The 20,704-nt window shown below is 45.0% G+C and overlaps 1 protein-coding gene across 1 annotated transcript; it reads left to right on the top strand.

The window, feature by feature from the left end:
* Positions 1-2,855: 2,855 nt before the first annotated feature.
* Positions 2,856-20,324, top strand: LOC114606894 (granzyme A-like). Its single transcript, XM_028749543.2, has 9 exons — positions 2,856-3,002; positions 4,296-4,431; positions 4,885-5,026; positions 7,062-7,325; positions 10,218-10,377; positions 16,693-16,837; positions 18,305-18,446; positions 18,885-19,151; positions 20,165-20,324. The coding sequence occupies exons 1-9, from the start codon at positions 2,942-2,944 to the stop codon at positions 20,321-20,323; spliced, it is 1,476 nt and encodes a 491-aa protein (XP_028605376.2). The 5' UTR covers positions 2,856-2,941; the 3' UTR covers position 20,324.
* Positions 20,325-20,704: the final 380 nt, after the last annotated feature.

Raw genomic sequence — 20,704 nt, 5'->3', positions numbered from 1 at the left:
TGAACCAGAGCAGTGCACGGAAACGCCGTTTACCTTCCCGCCGGAGCAGTACCTATTTATCTACTTGCACTTTGACATGCTTTCGAACTGCAAGGTTGGCAGGAGCAGGGACCTAGCAACGGGAGCTCATCCCATCATGGGGATTCGAACCACTGACCTTCTGATCGGCAAGTCCTAGGCACTGTGGTTTAACCCACAGCGCCACCCACGTCATACCACATATCAACATTAATAAACAACTGTTTATCAATAAATTGCCAACAACCAGCCCAATTTAATTTCATACAGTGGTGATGAAATGGTGCTTCTTAGGGATGCTACTAGCCCAGAGATGGAAAGAAGAAAGAGTCCCTACCAGAGCGGAATGGCAAACTAAGCGGTTAGACTACGCTGAAATGGCAAAACTGACTGGAAAACTCAGAGACCAAGAAGACAAGAAATTCAAGAAAGAATGGGAAAAGTTTATAATTTATTTAGGAGACCACTGTAAGCAGATGAAAACATTCGCAGGATTTTAATCTCACTTGTAATGTAACAAATACTATGGACAATATGGATAGACATAGAAACAGTGTCTGGGTGAAAATCGCTGAAATGTCTGGGGAAAATCTGGACATACCACAGTCCATGTCGGAAGTCTATATTTTGGCTAATTCTCTTTAAAATACCTCAAAAAGCTGAACAACTTGGCAAAAAACCCCCACAAACCCCTCAACAACCTCCCCCTTTAAAAATATGGCAACCCTATTATACATTGCAATCATATAGAGAAGCCCTCCTGACTACCCCCCGCCCCCATATTGTATTTTATGTTCAGTTCCTATGCAAACCAAGGCTTTTTAGCAGGGTGAAACAAATCATTCATCCAGAGACAAATTACTAAAGGTAATATACAGTATATGTGAGTTTGAGAGCCCTCTGGTGGACATAAAAAATATTAGGACTTCTGTGGGGAAAAAGTAAACTTCACAGAAGGCTCTGAGGAACATCATTCTCCACCATCTCAGTTGCTGCCGCCTCTTTGGCACATTGGCACATGGTGCCTATAGTGTTTCAAAGGCATTTCTTCTCATGTGGATGAATCAAATGGCACACAAATCTTTGTGTGGAGGGAGTTTATGCACTTGTGCTGAGATCTGCAAAGAGTCCCTTCTCAAGCCTGCCAAATGTGCAGCCGGCAGAGATATGAGTCTTTAACATCAGCAGTCAGGAGCGCTTCAGCCCTGTTTTTGAGTTTCTGCCCTGTTTTTGAGTTTGTTTGAAACCTAAACAGCTTATCTCGTATTCCTTCGTAAGTTTTTCTTAAAACCATTTTGTGAAAACAATACTAGAGTCCTCAATTTCTTATTACTACCGCTTGGTTGTCTTAAATAGGGCTATGTTTAAAACTTATCATTGAGGTTTTCATACCTTTTTTGTAAACTCAGGGAAGCGTTTCAGCCCTGCTCTTGAGTTTGTTTGATATCACTTAAAATCATTTAAGGTTTATAATTTCTTTATTTCCTTCTGAGGAAACTGATTAGTTCAGTAAAACAAGTTTTGTAGCCGGCATATCCTTAAGTCTTTGTTAATTCCAGGTTAATTTTTCCTTAATTTTTTTTATTTTTGTTATTTAATTTAATTCTATAGTCGATTACTTCTTGTTTCAGGGATTTTCATGGCAATTCTTTTGTTTTGTGTAATTTCTTGGTTCCGTGACTGTCTTTTTTTCACTGGCAGAGATATGAGTGGCAGGTCCTGCCTGATTAGCCCATGTTGCCTCATGCATCCTTTAGATGTGGGCGGAGGTTTACCTGACCACCACCCCCACTAAGGACACTGAGAAAGAAGCAAGCCATTTATGGGGGGGGGAGCCTCATTGGTCCAGTAGTCCAGATCTTTACCTGCAATATAAAATGGTATCAGATGTTTAAAATGAATAGCAATAAGGCTTTAAAAACAGTAGATACACTACCAAAATATAGATAAAATTGACAGATCTTAAAAGCAAATATATGTAATAAAACTACGTGTCTGGATAGTAAAGGTAAAGGGACCCCTGACCATTAGGTCCAGTCACGGATGACTCTGGGGTTGTGGCACTCATCTCGCTCTATAGGCTGAGGGAGCCGGCGTTTGTCCGCAGACAGCTTCTGCGTCATGTGGCCAGCATGACTAAGCTGCTTCTGGCGAACCAGAGCAGCACACGGAAATGCTGTTTACCTTCCCACCGGAGCGGTACCTATTTATCTACTTGCACTTGACATGCTTTCGAACTGCTGGTTGGCAGGAGCAAGGACCGAGCAACCAGAGCTCACCCTGTCAACAGATCTTAAAAGCAAATATATGTAATAAAACTATGTGTCTGGATAGGTTTGCCTAAAACAAAATAAACGAAAAACGAAAAAGTTTTCTAGCCGGTGTTAAAAATACTAAGGTTGCCTTCCTCATATCAATAGGCAGGGAGTTCCAGAGGTCAGATGCTTCCACAATAAAAGATCAATTTCTCACAAATGTGGAACTAACATTATGGTCTACTCATTTATCACAGTAATATTACAGGTTATAAGCTCCTTTCCACAGAAGAAGTCTGTGGAAGTCCGTTATCTCTCAAGCCTTTTTTTGACTCAGCAGGAAGCAATTGCCTACCCAAAACATTCCACTAGGTTCAATAGTCGTCACCCAGTTTTACACAGCAACCTCAGGTATGATAGGAAATATCAGTAAAGCACTCCTGAGAACACAGGGTAAGCCTGTCTCTCATTCCCTCCCCAATTCATTGGTCATGTTGGTTCATTAAATGACACAAACTTTTATTGCCTGGAAATGACCAACACGTTTCTGAGGTCACATTGTGGGTGTTTCAGTTTCAAAATGAACATCCATAAAGAGAAAGAAGAAGAAAACCTCACTGTGTATATATACCAGATACTTTGATGTGGGGGAACACAAAGCAGCAACGATGGGTGTTTTCTTTGACTTGTGGTTCTTCAGTGCCATTTTTCTCTTCGGGATTCCAAGAGGTAAGTGTCCCATTATATGAGAGAGAGAGAGAGAGAGAGAGAGAGAGAGAGAGAGAGAGAGAGAGAGAGAGATTGCAATGTAATGCAATCAATTGGTTAAGCAAAGAAATCTTGTTTTTGTTCAATCATTAGCTTAAAATATATTACTTGTAGTAGTATTAATTGGATTTCTTACACACCCTTCATCATCAGGTCCCAGGGTGGGTTGCAACAATTTAAAAATGCAATATTAAAATCATTTAAAGCAACTGGCAATTGATTTACAATATGTGTGCTCCTTTCAGTATTTACAAAGTAAGGGAACCTGCACACCAGTTCGGTCCAGTTGAAGTTGAAAGATGAGCCTGATACTGTACCTTTTTGGCTGAGCTATATCGCAGACCTCATCTGGCAGCATTTACTGCTGGGGAAATGCTATCCTTCCCTCTGAGAGCAATGCTGCTCTGTCAAATGCCTCATGTGTGATGGCTATGTAAATGGCTTCAGCTCCCACTGTATTGTGTCTCTAATCAGAAGGGTGAACAGAAGCACAGCACCTTCCCCATCCCCAGCAGCTAGTATTTAGAATCATAGAACTGTAGAATTGTAGAGTTAGAAGGGACCGCAGGGGTCATCTAGTCCAACCCCCCTGCAATGCAGGAATCTTTCCCCGCCAGGTGGGGCTTGAACCCACAACCCGGAGATTAAGAGCCTCGTACTCTACCAACTGATCTATCCCGGTCAGCTCGTATTACTGCCTCTGATCACACTCTGCTCATAAAGGCGCTGTATAGTGAGTAGGGGGTGCTGCTTGGGGAGAGTCCAAAGGGCCAGATTTGGAGGGCTGAGTTTGACCCCCTGGGCCTGAGACTTGCCACCCCTGATCTAACAATTGGCACCACCCTCAGCTTCTGCTGAGCACAAAGCGAGCACCCAGTAATCTCTGCCTCTCTGTATGCACCTGTCTTCATCCTTCATGCAGGAGGTCAGCACAAGGAGTGATCTATCAAGCCCACCAGCCACTTACGGCAGCTCACCAAAGGCACGCTAAGCCTGTTTTAATACTGCCTGGAATTGCAGAAACAGGAGGCAGGTTGTCAATCACCTGGTTGGGCCACCAGAATAACATGGCCAGGGAGCAGTTTTCAGTTTGATGGGCCATCAGTTACACAGGCTTCCTGGAGTGAATTACATTCTTTTCCTTCATTACTCATTTTCCTCTATTATTTATTCTTCTATTATTATTATTACTACGGCAGTGTATGCCACCCATTGTGATTATTAGCATGACTAACACCACCACCCCTTTCTCAGATCGATGTGCAGATATAATTGGAGGGAAAGAATCAAAACCACACTCAAGACCTTACATGGCCTTAATCAAAGGACGCCAGATCTGTGGAGGAACGTTGATCAAACCCAACTGGGTGTTAACAGCAGCCCATTGTCTGTAAGTTTCAAGAAATGTTTCTGTTTCTGTTTTTGGTGGTGGTGGTTCACAAACTTAATACTGCCCATGTAGGGATGCTAGCAGATTTGCAATTACCAGCTTAATATCAGAGCACAGCTATCCTTTGAGTGTTGCACATATCTCTAAATCTTGCAATACAGTTCTTGGCTCAAAAAAACCTAGGAAAATTCATATAAAAATGAATATTGAAGGTTAAAATGTGTATAAAAATGCATATTTCATAATACATTGGGGAGCAGATTGGGGTAAAATGCATTAAATTGTTTATTTTGTGCAAAGTAAGTTCAAAAAGGTAAAATTTTGTGTGGTTTTTAATAAAAATGCAGATTGATGCAGAAAGGGAATGGATTTGTAAATGAACATATGTGAAACTGACATATGCTAGTGAACTTTGGACATCCTTTAACTTATCCATATTCTTTATCTTCTTAGGGAGAAAACTCCCACAGTTGTTCTTGGAGCTCATTCATTTGCTAAACATGAGGATACCCAGCAGATATTTAGGGTTGTTAATCAAATTGCTCATCCATGCTATGATGAGACGACAAAAGAACATGACCTTATGCTTCTGCAGGTATATCTCCAAATGGCACATACTTCTAATATAGGTGCTAAGGGAAGCAACCATGTTGTGTCCAGTGTGGTGTAGTGGTTAAGAGCGGTAGTCTCGTAATCTGGGGAACCGGGTTCACGTCTCCACTCCTCCACATGCAGCTGCTGGGTGACCTTGGGCTAGTCACACTTCTCTGAAGTCTCTCAGCCCCACTCACCTCACAGAGTGTTTGTTGTGGGGGAGGAAGGGAAAAGGAGAATGTTAGCCGCTTTGAGACTCCTTCGGGTAGTGATAAAGCAGGATATCAAATCCAAACTCTTCTTCTACTCTTCTTCTTCTTTTCCCTGAGGAGTGTTGGGAGTTTGCTGACAGTGACACCCACTGATGGCATCATGATAGGTGGACTCCTCACAGCTGCTGCAAAAGGCGCACACTTGGCCAAGCATGATCTCTGAACTGAGCCGGGGTTGGACTAGACATCCTTCCATTTCTATGAAATTCTATGATAGTGATATGCCGGCTGCCTTGGCAATGGGGTAAACACTGGCGGAGTAAAGTTATTGACGTAAGGTAGAGAAAAGGAGTCATAAAGATTGAGCATAACAGCGGCATTGTCTGGGTGATAGGAAATGCTCCCCCTCCCAACCATAAGCCTGGATGTTCAGAGAGATGGGGAGAGGGTTGGGTGAGCTGTTAAGCCTGCTGAGATCTATTTAGATGCCCAGGAGGCAGAATCCAGGGAGGTTTTCTGGCTAACCTGCCACACTGATTTTAATGGGAGTAGAGCATGACTAATTTCCTCTGATCCAATTAGCAGGGGGTGGCTGTAAGGGAAGATCTGGCAGCATCCAGAGGGGGTTATGGTAGGATTCAGTAATAGGAGGCCAGGAGGGGCCATATCTCCCCCCAGTGAAGAACATTAATCCATTCTCCAATTGCACAAGAGAGTGAGGGATATACAAGGTGGTGGTGTTGGCATCTGTCTGTCACAAGAGACCATGGAGTGCACCTGGTATAGTGACTTATTATTATAGTGGGAAACCTCTGAACCTCCAGATATTGCTGAACTATAACTCTCATCAGCCCTAGAAAGCCTGTCCAAAGGCAAGGAATGATGGAAGTTGTAGTTCAGCAACATCTGGAGGACCAAGTTGTCCACACCCAGATTAGCAAGCAGTTCATTGGAATTGGGGTTGGTCCATTTTCTTCCTCAAAGTGATTTTGAGGAGGGCCCCATAAAATTAGCTGCTGACTAGAGAGTTAGTGGAATCAGTATTTTTAGGAGGACCCTGAAGATTTCCCCCCACTTTCCCTTACATTACCTGATGTAAACTGAGCTACCGATAAAGGTAAAGGTAAAGGGACCCCTGACCTTTAGGTCCAGTCGTGACCGACTCTGGGGTTGCGGTGCTCATCTCGCTTTATTGGCCGAAGGAGCCGGCGTACAGCTTCCGGGTCATGTGGCCAGCATGACTAAGCCACTTCTGGCGAACCAGAGCAGCGCACGGAAACGGCGTTTACCTTCCCGAGCAACGGGAGCTCACCCCGTTGCGGGGATTTGAACCGCCGGCCTTCTGATCGGCAAGTCCTAGGCTCTGTGGTTTAACCCACAGCGCCACCTGTGTCCCTTCAGACCTACCTATATGATGCACTGAATTGCTGATAGCATCCTGAGTTTATCATGGGCTGCTTGGTTATTTCAAAAGTGAAGTCTGGTTGGTGTTCTTTGTTACTGCGCAGAACATTGTGAAAACTTCTTTTTAAAAAAAAGTGTATTTATAAATTCATTAACTTATTTAACCCACTGTTGCTTACAAAATACGGTTGTGTGGAATGTTTCAAATTGAAGATCAGCACATTTTTAGCAGTTTTGTTAGTGAGGTAGGTTAGGCTGACTGACCCAGCAAAGAGTTTCATGGCTGAATGGAGCTTCAAACCTGGCTCTCCCTTGTCTTAATCTGACACACTAACCACTACACCACACTGCCTGCTAATAATAAGTGTTGGTTTTCCCTACACACACCCACACCCCACTCTCTCTTCCATCTCTTTTAAGCTTAATGGAACAGCAAAGATTAACAAAGATGTGAGAACCATTAAGCTTACCAAAAAGGGCGATGATCTCAAGGCAGGAACCAAGTGTCAAGTAGCTGGATGGGGAATTACTCAAAACAGACAGAAGAAGCCATCTGATACCCTGCGTGAAGTTGACGTCACCGTCATTGACAGAAAAATATGCAATGATGGCTATAATCGTCCTATTGTGACAATGACTATGGTGTGCGCTGGAGACAAGAAGGGAGGAAAGGATGCGTGTGTGGTAAGCTTGTTTATTTACCATTTCTGTCCGCAAATATGAACTCTCTTGTGACTGACACCTTGTTCAGTAGCATGATACATATAAGGAGGAATAATTAGGTCTGTTTACAGTAGCTCTGTTTACTCAAGACTTTTAAATACAGTGTTTCCTTGGTGAAATTCCCCCAACTGGGAATTAAATGACTGTCTCGCCAGAGTGGTGCATGCTCTGGTTATCTCCCGCTTGGACTACTGCAAGCACTCTACATGGGGCTACCTTTGAAGGTGACCCGGAAACTGCAATTAATCCAGAATGTGGCAGCTAGACTGGTGACTGGGAGTGGCCGCCGGTCCTGAGAGATCTGCATTGGCTCCCAGTACATTTCCAAGCACAATTCAAAGTGCTGGTCCTGACCTTTAAAGCCTTAAACGGCCTTGGTCCTGTATACAAGAAGGAGCGTCTCCACCCCCATCATTCAGCCCGGACATTCAGCCCGGACATTCAGGCCGAGGGCCTTCTGGCGGTTCCCTCGTTGCAAGAAGTGAGGTTACAGGGAACCAGGCAGAGGGCCTTCTCGGTAGTGGCGCCCACCCTGTGGAACACACTCCCTGCAGATGTGAAGGAAATAAGCAGCTATCCTATCTTTAAAAGACATCTGAAGGCCGCCCTGTTTAGGGAAGTTTTTAATATTTAATGCTGTATTGTTCTTAACATTTGATTGGGAGCCGCCCAGAGTGGCTGGGGAGACTCAGTGAGATGAGCAGGGTATAAATAAATAAATAAATAAATTATTATTATTATTATTATTATTATTATTATTATTATTATTATTATTTAAACAGCCCAATGAAGATTAGAGCAGAAACAGCAGTTTAGAGAAAAGCAGCAATTATTTTGTAGTGCCTTTCCTGCCCTTAAAAACAACAGGCCTGGGCAAGGTCTGAGAAAAATGTTTCTGCAGAGTTTCAGCATAAACTAAAGAAAAAAGGTAAAGGTAAAGGTACCCCTGCCCGTACGGGCCAGTCTTGACAGACTCTAGGGTTGTGCGCCCATCTCACTCAAGAGGCCAGGGGCCAGCGCTGTCCGCAGACACTTCCGGGTCACGTGGCCAGCGTGACAAGCTGCATCTGGCGAGCCAGCGCAGCACACGGAACGCCGTTTACCTTCCCACTAGTAAGCGGTCCCTATTTATCTACTTGCACCCGGGGGTGCTTTCGAACTGCTAGGTTGGCAGGCGCTGGGACCGAACGACGGGAGCGCACCCTGCCGCGGGGATTCGAACCGCTGACCTTTCGATCGGCAAGCCCTAGGCGCTGAGGCTTTTACCCACAGCGCCACCCGCGTCCCAAACTAAAGAAAAGCCAGTGCCTAATCAGACCTTGATTTTGTTACAGCTATGATGGGCCCCTGATTAGCTACCATCACACACAAATAAACACACAAGTCTGCTTAGTAGTTGGTAAGGTGTAGGAGGAGGAAGATACAGGAGGTTACCAGGGTTAGGGAGTGATTTATGTGAAGGAGGGTTGCAGAAAAAGAGCAGGGAGGAAGTGTGGACTTGGGGCAAAGGTGAAAATAGGGTTGCAAAGCCAGACTGTGGAATAAAAGAGAGAAGTGGTTTCAAAAATGGGGTTGAGGAGGTGAAAAGCAAACTGGGGTGGAAAGGGAGTTAATATGGAGGAAGGTAGGGGACTTGGTGAGCAGAGCAAGCAGGTTACAGACTCTGCTAACCCAGAAATAGTGCTTCAGGTTAAGAACTTTGCTTCAGGATAAGAACAGAAATTGTGCTCCGGCGGCACGGCAGCAGCAGGAGGCCCCATTAGCTAAAGTGGTACTTCAGGTTAAGAACAGTTTCAGGTTAAGAACAGACCTCCGGAACGAATTAAGTACTTAACCCGAGGTACCACTGTATAGTGGGAGAACAGTTGAAGGACTGTCCTGTAGGGAAATCATGAAATGCAGGTGTTTAATTTGTCAAAACTCTCCTTTTGCGGGCACACGCGCTAAACCCTGTCTGTGGTGCCTACCCCTTTCCCCAAATGATAACACAAGAGACCAGAGTATGGGTTCAAATTGGCCACAACTTTATTGAACTTCAGAAGTGGGAAACTTGGCACAGGCCTTGGCAGGTAACCCTCTCAGCCCGCCTGGCTGAGGATATGCAGGCAGTTGAGGCCCAGTGAGAGGGGACTGCAAAGCGCAAACTTACACAGCATGCCCTTCCACTGACCTCGTCTGGGGAGTTTGACCTACATGCCGCCACTCTAGGGCCAGGGATTCCCGGTTTGCCCTTTAACAGGCCCTGCACACACCGCCGCATGGGGAGGGAGCATGAATGCATCCCCCCCCCAACTTGATGTTAGACTAAATGCTACCTTGCCAAGGCCTAAAACCGCCAAAGTTGTGACGAAATTGCTACGGGGAAGGCGAAACCTGCCAATGCAGGGAAAATTCCTTCCCAGTTCTGAATACAGCAACCATCTTACGACCGCAGCAGCGCCCGCTGACCTGGAACGCAAAATATTAGCCTGTAAAGAAGAAATCGTTAAATTGAAGAACGCTAATCTAAGCTGAAATTAAAAGGCAAGAAATATTAATTGAGGGAGGGTGGGTGGGTGATCCCAGATGGAAGAACAGCAAAAGAGGCTTGAGCTCAGGGGTCAGCCTCTTTTCTTTTGGCCTTAGGCCCACCCCCGGCCGGCCGTCCATTGTCCTCCCTGGCCGAGGGCGGGTCAAAGGCCAGCTCAAGCAGGTGGGTGGCACCCGCCCAGGTGAGACTCACTTGGTGCCGCAAACCCTGCCCACCTGTGGGGAAGGGTGGGCGGATATTACTATCATTTTGAGAATGTGAGCAAAGAAAGATATGAATCAGGGAATAGTCTTGTCAAGGCTCTCTCTTCTTTTTCCCACCAGGGTGACTCGGGTGGTCCTTTGATATGTAACGGGGAACAAAAAGCCACTGTATCCTTTGGTGGAAAATCAGCATGTGGTGATAAACGTCAACCTGGCGTCTATACTCTTCTCACAAAGAAGCATATCTCCTGGATACAAAAGACGATTGGAGGCAACCTATAGATGGTTGGTTTGATTTTGTGATTCTCTCTCCAAATACCCGTTGATCTGGCTTTAATAAAATCAAATGTAAACAACAACAAAAAACCCTTGCTAGCTGCTTTACTTCATGAGCATGTCGTTCATGTCATTCATACACCCACGGGCTGTATGGGATGTTATGGGAGGGGTAGTATCTCTGGTGGGGGACATGTTGTGCTGCTCTAGGATAGTTTGTCCACCTTTGGTGCACTCAACACTCACCTGCACCTCCTAGAAGCTCTCAGCATGCGAGAGTGGACAGACCCCAGGAACGGCTTCAACTGGCTGGCTAAACCAGGTGAGGGTAGCCGATGGATCTCAAACCCTCGTTGAGCTAGTGACTTTCCCTGCATGCAAACACAGGCTCTGGCAGATTGAAGGAACGAGACCTATTGTGGTCTAGAGGTCTAGAGGGAAGTGAGGGGCAGATGGGGCTTGTCAACCTGGGCAGGTAGCCCATCTGGGAGAAGGAAAACTCTGATCCGAAACCTGCACTGCTGTGCAGGATATTTTCAGGAGAAGAAAATACTAAGGCAGAGGTTTTAAACCTTTCTGAGTCTATGGCTCCCTTGACCAGCTACATTCTTTCTGCGGCACTCCTGTGGGGCTCAGGAGCCCAGTTATGTCACCCCTTGCCTGCAGAGCTGGCAGCCTCTCACCCTTTTTTGGAACACCCTCCCTTGTGGAGTGTTCTCTTAGCCTCCTCTCCTCTCCCCTCTCCTTAGGAGTCCTCTGGGCAGCCGCTGCTGCCGCCCCCTGGTATCTGAGCTGCCCCCCCCGCCCCAAAGGGAGGTGCCTCCTCCCACTGCCCCACAGGGTGTGGGACTTGTCTGTCCATTCCCAACAGCAAGGGCTGACGGACTGTGGCTGGGCTCCCTCACCTGCTTGCTTGCTTGCTTGCTTACTCCGAGGCCACCTCAGCTCCTGGCAACCAGCGCCCCTTGGCCAGCCCCAGAGGCATCATTCGCCCAGGGAGCTTGTAGACAGGGCTGCTGCAACAAACAGCTGTGCAATCCTTTGGGAGGCAGAGATGCAAGAGAGCATCAGAGGAGGGAGGGAAGGAAAGAGGGACAGAGGCCAGTGTTGCCCGCTGCACCCCTGACCATCATTCAGGGCACCTCAGGGTACCCTGAGGGCACTGGTACACTGGTTGAAAACCAGTGGGCTAAGGAGTAAGCCCTACACAAATCCGGCATCCCTAAGACGGTTGGATAGCACCTTATATGCCTCATTCTGGCAACTCCTGCAGCCAAGCTGGTCCCATTTGTATTGCTCTGGTTTCCTTTGGACCATATCAGCAAGGCCAAGAGGGCCCCTTGAAATTTGGGCAGCCCAGGACCTCCATACACACTGCCTAGACTTGAAACCTGGTCACTTAGGTGCTGCTAACACAGCAGTTCGATTTCACTCCCGGAGGCAGACTCCATTCTCTCGAGACAGATGGGTGCCAGCATGCCATTTCGAAGGATATGAAATTCACATGCAGCAGAATGAGGTGGGGATGCAGCGGCGGAGTTCTGAGGTACTAGACTGCAATGAAGCATTTCAGGCGGCCCCAAGAGGAGTCGGAGGAAGAGCTGCCAGCCATTGAAGCCATGCGGCTGCTGTGTTTGGCTCAGCCCCCAGCTCCTCCCAGCATTCTGACGTCACACACATGACCTTGGCCCCCCCATTGCCCTTGAAAGCTGGTGTCTCTGACACGATCAGTACTCTGCAAGCAGAGAAGCAGCACACGAGGGAGCAGATTTGACTAGAATCTTTCATAATGGGCTTGTGGGTTTACTTGCAGAGGAAGAGCATTCAGAAACAGCATTTTGAAATGACACGGTCCACTTTGCCTACCACCTCAGGGTGCACCCTTGTTGAGCTGCGTGTGTGAACCAGGCCACAGAGATCTAGCAGGGTTGTGGGCCAGTTGTCATACTTCACAGAGGGCCACCCTCCGTTTGGAGGACTGTGGTCTCCATGTCTGGTTGAAAGTGCCATAAGATTGCAGAGCGGGTGAGGCCTGGAAGTTCTATGCCCACAGTGAGCCCCATTTAAATTATAGTAATAATTTCTAAAGTTTCGTCTATTCCATACATAAAAATCAGCATGTGGGCAAACTGTTGCCATATGTTGTTGTCTTTTGGGGGTGATCCTTTTTTTCCCACTTTTGGGGGGTGATCCTTTTTTTTTTTTTAGGGACACGGGTGGCGCTGTGGGTAAAACCTCAGCGCCTAGGACTTGCCAATCATATGGTCGGCGGTTCGAATCCCCGCGGCGGGGTGCGCTCCCGTCGTTCGGTCCCAGCGCCTGCCAACCTAGCAGTTCGAAAGCACCCTTGGGTGCAAGTAGATAAATAGGGACCGCTTACCAGCGGGAAGATAAACGGCGTTCCGTGTGCTGCGCTGGCTCGCCAGATGCAGCTTGTCACGCTGGCCGCTTGACCCGGAAGTGTCTGCGGACTGCGCTGGCTCCCGGCCTATAGAGTGAGATGAGCGCACAACCCTAGAGTCTGGCAAGACTGGCCCGTACGGGCAGGGGTACCTTTACCTTTTACTTTTTTTTTGGCAAGGCATAGCTTGCCACCCTAGAGTTCTAGTGGAGGTCTAATTGTCTCATTGAGAGAGCAGAAGTTACACTCTCAGTTCATTGCTCCATCCAACTGATGTCTGGCCTTATGTTCTGGCCGATCCTGCCACATATGAGACACAATCTGTATAATGATCTCTGGCAGGCGAGCAGCCTGATAAGAAACGAAGGCTCTCCGTCAGTTTTATACAAGTTTATTTAAAGGAAAGACACATCCAGAGCATGGGGTTCTGCCTGCTTTCATTAATCTTAGTTGCTCAGTCTGACTCATCGTTCCTCCCCCAACAGGAAGAATGCCAAAATCCCGTCTCCTTCCCTTCCATTGCTCTTGGAGCTTCTCTAATCTCCTTGTTTTAGGACTGCAGGGCTGAGCTACCTCTTCCCCAGAAGACTCAGCCTCCGACGCCTTCTTATCTGCTGGTTGCCTGGCAATGCCTTCGCCAACTTCCAACTCTCCCCCCCCCTTGGGAACTAACCACTTCTTCCCTGGAGAGGAGGGGCCCTGGGCTGTTCTCTCTAAAATCAAACAGACAGCTCTCATCTACAGAGTCAACCTCTTCCTCACGCACCTCAATTTCAGAGGCTGGCTCTCCCAGTGTGCTCTGGGGGGCCACATTCCTGACAATCTGCATTTTAATGACCATTTAAAACAGGCTTTCTCAACCTGTGGGTCCCCAGATGTTGTTGGACTACAACGCCCATCACCTCTAGCTAGCAAGGCCAGAGCTCAGGGATGATGGGAGTTGTAGTCCAACAACATCTGGGGACCCACAGGTTGAGAACCACTGATTTAAAAGGTTTTTATATAGCAGTGACAGCAACTTTCATGCACATAACAGAAACTGAATCCGGAACTTCTTGTTTCTTTGTAATTTATGAATTCAACATTGAAGGGTGTGTTTTTTTACACCTGCTTTAAATTAAAACCACAGGGGACTCTGAGGATAACCAACTTCTCTATGCTACGCTATGCTCTGGCCATGGCTGAGACCACATCACAGAGCATTAAAAAGCCCTATAACATGGAACAAAAGCAGGTTATCTCTGAACTGTGGGAAGAGGTGGTAGCGAGTCCATTCAGGGGCATACAGTTGGGGTGCCAGAGGGGCCATTGCCCTGGGTGCAGATTCTTGAGGGGGTGCAAAACAGGCACCCCCAAGGCAGCACCCACAGCACAATGATGCCTGGTGCTCCTCTTCTGGTGTCAGGGGAAACAGTGCTCGCAGAGAGCGCACCGGGCCATGCCATTCTGGAATCACCGGTGTGGGGGCACCTGGTTTGCACCCACCAAGTGTTGCTTCAGCTGGCTGGGCTCCCCTCTGCGCTGGTGGGCAGGGAAAGTGTTTGGCAGTGCTCCCCAGTCTTCCTTGCATAATTACCGTATTTTTTGCTCTATAAGACGCACCAGACCACAAGACGCACCTAGTTTTTGGAGGAGGAAAACAAGAAAAAAAATATTCTGAATCTCAGAAGCCAGAACAGCAAGAGGGATCGCTGCACAGTGAAAGCAGCAATCCCTCTTGCTGTTCTGGCTTCTGGGATAGCTGCGCAGCCTGCATTTGCTCCATAAGACGCACACACATTTCCCCTTACTTTTTAGGAGGGAAAAAGTGAGTCTCATAGAGCAAAAAATACGGTATCTGCTCTTGATACCCAACTAAGGCTATCCACAGACACACAATTTATTATCCCAAAACTGTTTCAGACCACCTCCCAAGGAGGTGTAAGCATTTATACTATTTCCTACAATATTCTGGAATACACCTGTCCCATTTTACAGCTTGAGGTCACTGAGACAGATTGATTTTGGGTAGTTATCTGTCAGAGCATGCTTGTCAGAGAATGATGCGCTATTATCTCATTGTACAACAATCACTGGAGGAACAGAATGGTGATGTCATAATCATGCCAGCTAATGGTAGGTGTTTTCTTCAGTCTGGCCAGTATTGCAGTTTTCAGCCACCTTTAAAGTACTTTTTCCTGAAAACTGCAACAGCTATAGCAATGATTCTTTTTTCTCTCTCTCTCTTTTTGTACCTCTTAGCTGAATAACTGTTGATATACATACTGAGATCCCCAGACTCTCTCCGATGCCTATAAACAGCACCTCTCTAGAAAGCCCAGAGGCTTTATTGTGGGTGTTTCAAATTTCCGAGCTTATAAAAGGATGCCCTTGAGACGACGAAATGAAATCTCACTTCCTTCCTATGCTCGATACATATTAGACATCTCATTGTGGGGGGCCACAAACAATGGGGCGTGTCTTTGTTTTGTGCTTTTCCGTGACCATTTTCCTCCTCAAAATTCAGAGAGGTAAGTCAGTGTTGCTATATCTGTATATGTCTCCTGCACACCCCACTTCTTCTCCTCCTGTATATGTAGAGCATGGTGTATATAGAACGACCACATGGCCAAAAAGTAATTTGGTGCAAGTTTTTCCCTGCTAGCCTAATGCTAGCCTTGGTAGCCTTGGTGGTCGGCAGGACAGAGGAGAGAGGCTGTGGGCCGGACCGGGGTATATTAAAACATTCTTAGAGCTATGGGGAATTCTGAACTAAACTAGCCACCGTGCCAAAGAAACAGAATATGTTAAGTATGTCTAAAGATGGACCCATCTGTCAATTTCAGTTTCACTCAGGCTGCAGGCATATCATACAAATTTAAAGCACATTTCCCTCCTCACAGACTCCTGGGAACTGGAGGGTGAGAGTTATTTTGTGGTGTGGGGAATGTGTTTTTTTATTTTATTATATTGATATAAATATGTATATGCTGCTCTTCATAAATAATATCAGAGCAGTTTGTATAACAAAAAAACCAGGACCATCCCCCCAAAAAATTCACATCTGAGGCAGACCAGAAAATGTCACCCCCTGCTGGCCAGGGAAGAAGAGGTAAGTGAAGATCTACATTGAGAACTAGGCAAGGAATCAAATTAACCTTATCTAATGGTTGAAGGGGGTATCAAAGCGCATCAAAGGGGGGGGAAGGCCTGCTTTGAAATCATACCAGGCGGGTACAGAGTCCAGGAGACACCAGAGGACAGTCCCCATTATTTCCTCCCTAGGGGTAGGATGAGACCAGCAGTAGCACCTAATTGCCAAGAGGTGGAATGGGGGAATTTAAAAATATGAAATATTTACAGAATTTCTCTGTTCCTGTCCACACACCCATAACTCATGAACTGGCCTGCAGCACATTGCATTTACTTACTTACTTACTTACTTACTTACTTACTTACTTACTTACCTACCTACCGTGTTTTTCGCTCTATAAGACACACTTTTCCCCTCCTAAAAAGTAAGGGGAAATGTGTGTGTGTCTTATGGAGCGAATGCAGGCTGCACAGCTTTCGCTGAGGCCAGGAGAGCAAGAGGGATGGGTGCGGACCGATCCCTCTTGCTCTCCTGGCTTCGCTTCGCTGGAGAGGCACTGCACAGCTTTTCCTCTCTGCTCAGCGCCCCTTCAGCGAAGCAACAGGAGAAACGGAGCCCCTTCTGTTTCTCCTCACGCTTTGCTGGAGAGGCGCTGAGCAGAGAGGGAGAGAATATTTTTTTTCTTGTTCTCCTTCTCTAAAACTAGGTGCGTCTTATGGTCGGGTGCGTCTTATGGAGCGAAAAATACGGTATTTCATAAAACATATATACCACTTGATTGTAAGAGGAAAAAACCTCAAAGCTGTTTACAAATCCAACCTGATTAAATGACTTATGTCCTACAGGTCAACCTCAAGATATAGTTGAATGGATAGAAGAAGGTCACCCTTTAGGATCATATATGGTTGCACTCATCAAAGGAAATAGTGTGTCCTGTGGAGGAACTTTGATCAAAGAGAACTGGGTGTTAACAGCAGCCCATTGTTTTCCGTAAGTTTGGAGAAATACTGATGCTTTGTAGAAACCTCTTCCTGGCATCAATTCTCAAGGACCTTTTCAAGTCAGGTAGCAATATTTGCTTCATAACATCCACTGCTTACAGCAGCTGCTTGTAAGTTCAAGAAGCGTAAGAGAACAAGGATATCCAACTGTGGGCTTGAAATGTGGATAACAGCCAGATACTAGCTGCTTAGAACATGGGTAGGCAATCTAAGGCCCGGGGGCCAGATCCGGCCCAATCACCTATATCCGGCCTGCGGACGGTCCGAGAATCAGCATGTTTTTACATGAGTAGAATGCGTCCACTTATTTAAAATGCATCTCTGGGTTATTTGTGGGGCCTCCCTGGTGTTTTTACGTGAGTAGAATGTGTCCTTTTATTTAAAATGCACCTCTGGGTTATTTGTGGGGCATAGGAATTCGTTCAATTTCCCCCCAAAAAAATATAGTCCGGCCCCCCACAAGGCCTGAGGGACAGTGGACCGGCCCCCTGCTGCAAAAGTTTGCTGACCCCTGGCTTAGAACATATCTTTGCAGTATTAAAAAGATCTTCACTAGCATCCAGTTGGCTTCTGAGTACAATTTAGGTGTTGACTGTCACCTACAAAGTTCTACTTGGTTGGGATCAGTTCCATTCTGGTTCCATTCTCTCCAGAGATGCTTGGCTGGTACACTCTGGACAGTTGGAAAACTCCCCAGAGCAGTGTGAGTTGGTGGGGAGAAGAGAGATAATTCCATTGGGCAAGCAGAAATGGAACAATTTCCTTCATGATACGTTGGTTTCCACCTTTAGTATGGAATTTCCATTTTTATTCACTCATTTTTCACAGGCAACCAGACGACGCTGTTCTCCAGTCATTGTCAACATGTCTGCATCTGTATTGGAATTGTTTTAAAGATGTTTTCATTGTTTTATCGCTTCTTGTTTTCTGCCCTAGGCTCCTTTGGGAGGAAGGACAAGATACAAATTAAGCAAATAAATGTATTTTCCACAAATCCAAATTTTTCCAGAAGAATGGAAGAGTAGCATGGTCTCCACAGGTGTAGAAGTCCTTCATGATACTCTTCTGTCTTTTTAAAAACAGTGGGATTTTGACATGGGCAGTGACCTGTCAAACAAGTCAACCGTTCACAGCTCAGCAAACACTTGCCAGAAGCTTTCTGCCAGCCGCCATTTTATAACATTAGTTTTTTTCATCAATCTTTTAATTAGCGCTGAAACCCCTTTCTGACTACAAAAGAGTGGTCACAAATTAGAATGAGCAAGGTGATAAAATGGCAGCTGCTGCAGAGTTAATACTGAATATGTGATGAGCTTCAAATGACTGCTCACCCGCAGTCAGAGCTCAAGCAAAATATATACATATATGGATAAAGAAGAGTGTGCAAATGCAAACACTCAGAATGGTGGAAATCAAATATCAGTGTGGTGAATTTATCAGTGGCTCATCTTTTCAGGGATGAAGAAACATACATGATTTTTGGAGCTTATTCACGAACTAAAATGGAGCACGGAAAACACAAGGCTAACATTACCAAAACATTTTCTTACCCAGGATTTAATCCAAAGACATATGAAAATGACATTATGCTTTTGCAGGTAAGTTGATTTTATGTAAGTGCTATCGCCGTTTTAAACTGCATGTGTGTGTGTGTTTATATATGCAATTGTTGTACGTGTTCATTTAACGAAATTTACAAGCAGCTTGATTGTAATAAAACCTCAAAAGCATTTTACAGTTATTTTAACTTCTTTATATGTAGCTGATATATATCTATATCTTCTTCTTTGGTGATCACTCGTAGCCGAGTAAGATTGTCTTCCATTAACACAGCTTTATATATATATAATTATATATATAATTATATATAAAATTGTTTCAGGATGCCTCGTGGAGAGCAATTCATAAAGGAAATATTATTATTATTAATTAATTAATATTATGCTAGAAGGAAGCCTAAGGTAGGTTGCATGAAAATCTGTGGCTGCTTCTTGTCTATAGATCCCAACTATAGATCCTTTTTATGATTCCTTCAGTTTCAGTCAGGAAAAGGCCACCCGCCACCTGTAAAAACCATTCCACTTACCCACACATATGATGACATCAAGGGTGGAACTCAGTGTGTCGTAATTGGGTGGGGAACAATTAATAGAAGAAGCGGATTTGATACACTGCATGGAGCCAACGTCACCATCATTAGCAGAAAGGTCTGCAATGACAAGCACCACTATAATTCTCACCCTCCTCTGACAATGAATATGCTGTGTGCTGGTGAAAAGCAAGGTGGCGGCGACAGGTGTATGGTAAGAGAGTCTTTGTTTCTTTCAACTAATTCTGCACTCATGCACTCATACAGCTGCTTGCCCCCCCCCAAAAAAAAATGAAGAAATTTTTGCCTTTCAACTGATCAACCGAGGAATCAGTTAAATTATTTTTTTTACCAAATATTCAATAAGAAACAATAAGAAACCTGAGGCATTGAATGAAGTACAGCCACCTGATTCGTAGTTAGAAGGAATGTTCACCTTTAACACTTATTTTATAAATAAATAAATAAATAAATACATACATACATACATACATACATACATACATACTCTACTATAGTAAGATACCAGAAGTCGCTTAAGACAAAATGAAACGGCCTCAACATGTAATTAAAACCAATTAATCACCACTTAGAAACTTCTGTAATCAATCAGTCTGTAAATCAGTTTAAGTAAAATGAAATGAAATGGCCCTCACTTATTAAGAATTGAGCCTCTGCCTGTTTATGAAGTAAAACTTTAGCTGCTTAAAGTTTTGAATACACTGAAGAAGGCATGCAGCTTTTGGTGAAGATTTGAGTTCATAATCTTAACAATGCTTAGTGTTTTATCCAGTATGACTTGGGGAATCAAGCTATAGCTGTGTAGTTTTATTTATTTTATCCCGATTTGCTAGGCAAAATCCTTCCTCGGTTGAAGTCATTATTAAAATGTAGCGTGTTAACTTAGGGACTGAGGACCAATCTGGATTAGTGCTGCTTGATGTTATTATTGTATTAGCATCATCAGCATCATCATCATCAACAATAATAATAATTATTATTAGTCTGGTGTCAGTAGCAGGTAAACACTCTGGGGCTCATAGGCTGTGCCATCTGCCTCAGCCTGCCATAGACTGTATTGTGCTGCATTGCAGTCACTGTTTTAATTAAAATATTTTGTTAAAATGAATAATTGAAGAACTGAATTTGTTGTTGGAATATTATGACCATAGATCAGCTTCTGCTTAATGGTAACATCTAATCTCTTCTTTCCTTTCTTTTCCTCAGGGTGACTCTGGTAGTCCTTTAATATGCCATGGGGAACAAACTGGAATCCTCTCATTTGTTAGGAAATGTGAAAGTCACCGATACCCTGGCATCTATGCTCGACTCACGCCCAACCACCTCTCCTGGATAGACACAGTCATGAACAATGGCACTAGCTAATCACATGATTTTATGATACTCATTTTTGATACATATTGATGAAGCTTTTCTTTGTTTGCTTGTGATTCACTTTATGCTCATCTTATTTGTTAGGTTGTGGGCGAACATACCAGACGACACAGTGATTCTTCAAACAGCTCTTGTTTATTCAAAGGCCAGAACAGAACTGAACTGAGGAGCTCAGTCAGTCTGCTTATATAGAGCTCCAGAACAACGTAACTGTTGCAACTTTCTAAAACTATCCAATCACTGAACGTCACTTTCGATCCTTCATTTGCATAACTATCTACAGTATCCCCCTGCTGGCCCAGGGTGAGAACTTCAGTACATAACATTATTCATCTTTGTAGCTGAATTATAACACCCATTTAACAGATGGGA

This window comes from Podarcis muralis, chromosome 11, assembly GCF_964188315.1.
Source record: "Podarcis muralis chromosome 11, rPodMur119.hap1.1, whole genome shotgun sequence".
NCBI lineage: Eukaryota > Metazoa > Chordata > Lepidosauria > Squamata > Lacertidae > Podarcis > Podarcis muralis.
This window is presented reverse-complemented; position numbering and strand designations above follow the sequence as displayed.